This window comes from Malania oleifera, chromosome 4 (genome assembly GCF_029873635.1).
Source record: "Malania oleifera isolate guangnan ecotype guangnan chromosome 4, ASM2987363v1, whole genome shotgun sequence".
Lineage (NCBI taxonomy): Eukaryota > Viridiplantae > Streptophyta > Magnoliopsida > Santalales > Ximeniaceae > Malania > Malania oleifera.
Genome location: NC_080420.1, coordinates 19,603,571 through 19,609,376, shown reverse-complemented (window position 1 = coordinate 19,609,376; position 5,806 = coordinate 19,603,571). Strand labels below are relative to the sequence as shown.

Sequence of the window (5,806 nt, the reverse complement as noted above, 5' to 3'; positions counted from 1 at the left end):
TTAAAATAAAAATATGCTCAAGGTACTCTTTTCAATATGTCAAGAATTTCCCAAAACTAGTTTTTTCGAATAAAGCTTAAGAGAAATAGGATTGTTGCTCAAAAATAATTTTGCAATGAGAACACAATCACCCCAAAGATATTTATCAAGTAAAATATATGGAGTAACCTCTAACAATACTCTCAAAAATGATTTTCAATAAATAAATATGAGTGAGAGTATTATGCCCTAAATGAAGAATGAATGCCCACAAATAATTTGCTTTCTTTCAAAAAAGGATTTTTCAAATGAGTTTGGGAAGGAGGATAAAAAGATTTTGATATGAAAAATCAATGCCCAAATGAATTATCTCCAAAAAGGATTTTCAAATCAATGTGTAAAGAGAATGAGTAGTATGCTTTGAAAAATTGAAAGAATATGAGCAATAAGAGGAGTATGAGTATAAAAAACTTCAGAGAATTGTTGCTAATGATTTTTTGCTAATCTCATACTAATTCAAACAAATGAATGAGCATATATAGATATACTAAAAAAAAAATTTGTTGGGGATACGAAGGTCTTTTTTGAAAAAAATTATTGATGTTTAGTTAAATTTAACCTTAGTTATTATTATTTTTTTGAAATTTATGTAAATTATTTTAATTATATTTAAATTTCGTATGATCATTTAATTTAAATTTAAATTTAAAAGTGTACAAAATGAACAATTTAATCTAAAAAAAATTTAGATATTAAAATTTCTAACAATAGATTGTCAAAATAACTAAAAATTATAAATTTTGATTTTTAGTTTTTTGGCAAACTATAGAAAATGGATAATAAAAATAAAAAACCAATAATATAAATAATTATTTTTTTATAATCTATTTTTTATTATAAAAAATTTGAAATAGAAAACATGAAATATTAATGATCCCTAAAAGTACAAAATGAAGGGTACCCTCAAATACTCAACCTAGGGCATCCACACCCTAAATCCAAAAAGCCCGGCCCTTTCACCTCGATTAAAAAACTAATTCAAATCTTGGGTCATGCGACGGCCAACTGGCAACGGCTATGTGCTTATATCCCACTGAAAAAAAATAAGCCCAAATTCCATTGGCCGCCGACCAGCCTCCATTTTACAGCTGGGCAAAAAAAATAGCTCCACACCCCATCCCCACCATCCTTTGTACAGAGCCCTGTACTGTTTGGCTTTTTCCACCGTTAAAAACACCAACCCGCACAATCCCAAGATGCTCATCAACCTTTCTAAACACTCATAGGCTCGAAAAGGGTTCATCAGTACCAGTACAATCTTTAATTTCATCTTTTCCTTCGTCATGATTCCAAAAATCATGCCCAAAGGGAGACTGCCCATTTTTCGTAAGGTCTCAAATTTCCTGAAATTCTCTATTCTATTGACGAAAATGTCAAAACCCATTGCCCCAAATCTCTGTTTTCTCAAGAAATCGAGGCGAGCCAGGAAGTTCAAGCTGCTGAAGCACTACAACTATGGTTTTCTTCAAGAGTACCAGTTCTCTCCTTCAAACAGTGCTCCTCTGTTTCAGCACCGCAGGAAGGCTCTTTTCGATAAGAGAAATGGTAAAGATAGCTATTCCCTGTTCTTCTGTCTCAGCAGGTGCTTTTGGGGGTCGAGGGCTGGGTGGGGAGATGGAGGTTGTGCGCTGGAGCTGGACACAGCAGTACTGCCCGCCATTGAAAATGGGGCTGTTAATTTTGCGAGGGAGTACTCGCCAGAGCCTCTGGATTCCGGCGATGAAGAAGACGACTCAAATGTTGATCAGAGAGCAGAGAGGTTTATTGAGAGATTCTATGAAGAGATGAGGAAACAGTCGAGGGAATCAGTTTTGCAGCTCATGACAGTGGAGTGAGGAGTTGGGCTTAACAGGATTTTGTTCTGCCCTCCACGAGAGTTTTAGAGACTCTGGAGGGGTTTTGCTTTTTGATTTTTTTTTTTTTTGTTTTCTCTTGATCATTTGTTTGAGATGGGGTTTTGTGAAGGTTAGAAGTTCAGTTGTAGTCCATCGATCTGCAGAGGGAGTGAAGTTGGTGTCAAAGCAGTTTTTACTTTTAAGCCTGGCTTGTTATTTTGTATGGAAAGAATTAATGTTAGGACAATGAATTTCTAATTTTAAATTTGAATTTGCAAGAATTTAAATATAATTTTATATTTTTTAAAAAAGTTTTACAAATCTAAATTTACGACTCAAAAGTCATGTTACCAAACACAAAATAATCTTCTTAAATGGACTTCTCCTGAAGTTTGCCCTAAAAAAATTCGCCTCTCTTGAACTTTCAAAACTCCTAAGGATCTTTCTTAAGATTTTAAAAATTCCATATACTTCTCCTCATATTTGATATTTGGGAGACTCACATTCCTCTAACCTCATAGACGGTTATTAAAAAGATGCTCACGTATCCTCATGTTTTTAAAATCCTAATAATCTTTCTTAAGATTTTAAACATTTCAAAGACCTCCTCTAAATGATTTGCATAATTAGGTGAGTTTTCTTTGGGCCCACATAATTTCTTGTAGACCCGAGGCCCCACACCCGTAGCTCTATTTCTCAAAAATCAAAATGGCTCCGCTAGCATTTTGGATGCTTGTATCTCAATCCCGTGTGATTACTCTGGTGCACTTAGAAAATAGTCTGATCACTTAGTGCACGGTGTAGGAGAGGAGAAAAAATTAGATCCTTCTCAACCAATGAAATCATGCCAACTACTCATGTATGGCAAAGATCTAGTCAAGTAGGGCCTATTCTCGAGATACTCTTCCATGGCACTAATTCTATTAATTTGCATAGATTATTAACCTAGTTAATGACCTACCTAGAGAAGCCTTTCAAATGAAAAGGGGCAAATGTAGAAAAAATAGAAAACTAACCTTACAATTGGTTTAGATTAAAATAGATTAATGACAATTAGTTATATAAAAAAAAAGTATGTTGATAATACAAAACAAATAATAATGTAAAACTTTTTATAAGTTCATAATAAAGTATAGATAAAGAATAACTATTTTCAAATTTCATTATAAAAATGTATATTTCTTTTTATTACATGTTGAATGAAATAATAATGAACATAAAAGAAATAGTTATTAAAACCTACATTCTCAAAATCTCACTATATTTCATCTTATTATAAGGAGTAACTATTCTGTGAATAAAAAGAGCCGTAATTCTATTTTTTGTAAAACTGAAAAGTTAAAAATGAAATTACTTTGCACTATTGAATAGGTTCTAAATTAAATTTATGTTGTTTACTTGTTTATACTTATTATAAAATGATAAACTAAAACTCTTAGTTACATTTAAAATTTTTAAAAAAAAATTGAAAAGAAACAATGTAAAGAAGTTTAGGCTCCGTTTTGATTAAGGGTTTATTTTTTTAAAAAAGGAAAGAAAAGAAAAATAATAAGGAGATTTATTTTTCATTGTATTTTTTCTCCAAATCCAAATACTATTAAAAACAAATTTTATTCTTATACGATTAAAAATTAAGGAATGTCAAATGTTAATGATGCATAATATGAATTACTTGATATTGATTTGCATTATATCTTATTTTCTTTTTCTTTTTCATTGACAACCAAATATGAAACTAGAAATTTCTTTCTTTTTTTTTCTTCTCTTCTTAGTTTTTTTTTTCAAGTTCCAAACAGACCTTAGGGTTTCTTTGTTTGTGGAAACAAGTTTCATGTTTAGATTTCTAAAGAATTGCAAAATTGCCAACTTATTTTTTATTTTTTGCAACTTTGTACATAAAAGTTGGGAAAAAAAAAAACAAAAAAAATGGTTTGGCACATTTCACTTGTAGAAACTAATTTCATTTTTCATTTCTAATTTTCTTCGAAGAATTATAGAAATACTACCTTCTTTCCAATTTGTTAAATTTGTAGAGGAGCGATAGAAAACATGTTTCATAAGGACAAGAAAAACCTTAAAAATATAGGATATGATTGGCAAGAATGTTCTAATTAAAATTATGTGAAATATTGTATTTAACTATTTACGTATCTTTTTTATAGATAAAATACAATGAATGCATATACTTATTATTTTTTTGTATTGTGTTGACCCTATGGGTCATATCCCGGTTTTGATAATGACAAATACTCAAGTATTTAATAGCTATCTAGTTCATGTGCAGATTTATATTAGCAGATACAGTAATGACACATGAAGTAAAACTTGAAAACCCTGAAAATCATTTTTATTGTATTTCATTATTATTTAATTCGAGTCTATAATATTTAAGTAGGAAAGATTTATAATATTTAATGCATATCATGCATATAGGAACTACAAAACTCAAAGACCTTAGAACGACTCTAGGTCCCTACACAAAATCATGACTTTAGAAAGATTTTAGGGATCACCCTTCGATTGACCGACGCCAAATTTTTTTGGTATCTTCAAAAAGACCTAAAATGACCCTAGGACACTCATGTATGCATAAACATAATATGCTTATATGGATAGGGTGATTACATAAGGAAATAGAACATAAATGCACTTAAAATGCATGTTCAGTCGACCGTACTTCACAAGTACATATATGTCGGTCAACTGAACCGGTGACCGAGTCAACTATTTGACCACTACTTGGTTGACCGAGCCATGCCCAGTTCATTCTACCTGGTCAACCAAACTTCCTTTGAGTTAACCATTTGATCATACGGTCGACCGAGCCCAAATCGTAAGTCAACCACCTAGTCAATTGAGTTCCCACGTGTGTCTGGTCAATGGTCTAGTCGACCGAACTACCTAGTTCAAAACCTCACGGTCGACCGAACCACGCAGAAAAGAAAAATTGCTTTGGAACTCCATTGACCGGTTGACCGAACTTCTAGTTCAAATCTCGCCCGGTCGACCGAACTTGAAAGACTCGGTCAACCGAACCTCGCCTTCGGTCAACCAGTGCTCTCGAGTTGCCATATTATTTTTACTGCGGTTAAAATATTTAAATAGGGTTAATTGTGTTAAAATGATTTAAAACAATCCTAATAATACCATATATGTCCCCAACGACTATAATTCTTCTCATTTCTATATATAGCCTTTCATTTGCAAAATTAAGGTATGATTAGGGCTTTAGATTAGCAAAAAATTCTCTGAAAATTTTATTACCCAAAATCTTCCCTACTTCCATATTCTTCATAGTCAAAGTCATATACTCTTTTATTGATCATTCTACTGCAAAACCCTTTTGAGAAAGAGTATTTTGAGTTGTTCCATATAATTCATACGTGCTTATACTCTCATATAAGTGCATTGATTTTAATATTAGTGAGAGTAAGCCTAGAGGTGTTCCCAGTGATTTAATTCATAAATTCATTTGTGGGAAACCTTCTTAAGTTAGTGAGTCTTTGCATTCTCATTGCAAGACTCAAAAGCTTGTCTTATGTCGTGAAGAAAAATATTTTTTGACAAAGCTTGTTTTTCAAAAATATCTCTTATGCTTGAGCTTTTGAAAATCTTGTTTGAGATATTTGATTTTCATATTGAAGGTTAAGCAAGGATTTTTCCAACAATTTAATTTGATAAATCTTGTGTGGGAAACATTCTATAGGTAAGTGGGTCTTTGCATTGTTATTGCAAGATTCATTCGGGCTTATATTTTTGTGTGCAAAAATATTTTACAAACTTATTTTTGAATATCTCCTTATGCTTGAATATTGAGAAAATTGTTTTGAGATATTTAGAATACTCTTGGTAGAAATCTTTGAAACCCTATACTTATGATTGAGATATATTGATATAAAGTTTCAAAGATAGTTTTAGTATACACTCTTGTG

The 5,806-nt window shown here is 31.5% G+C and overlaps 1 protein-coding gene across 1 annotated transcript; it reads left to right on the top strand.

The window, feature by feature from the left end:
* The first annotated feature begins 1,409 nt into the window (after positions 1 to 1,409).
* On the top strand, positions 1,410 to 1,874 carry LOC131153711 (uncharacterized). Its single transcript, XM_058106159.1, has one exon. It carries the CDS (start codon positions 1,410 to 1,412, stop codon positions 1,872 to 1,874), a length of 465 nt encoding a protein of 154 aa, XP_057962142.1.
* The last annotated feature ends 3,932 nt before the right edge of the window (positions 1,875 to 5,806 follow it).

Bases quoted from the DNA above. Each gene is read 5' to 3' on its own strand.
- LOC131153711 (XM_058106159.1), top strand. From the start codon at position 1,410: ATGTCAAAACCCATTGCCCCAAATCTCTGTTTTCTCAAGAAATCGAGG.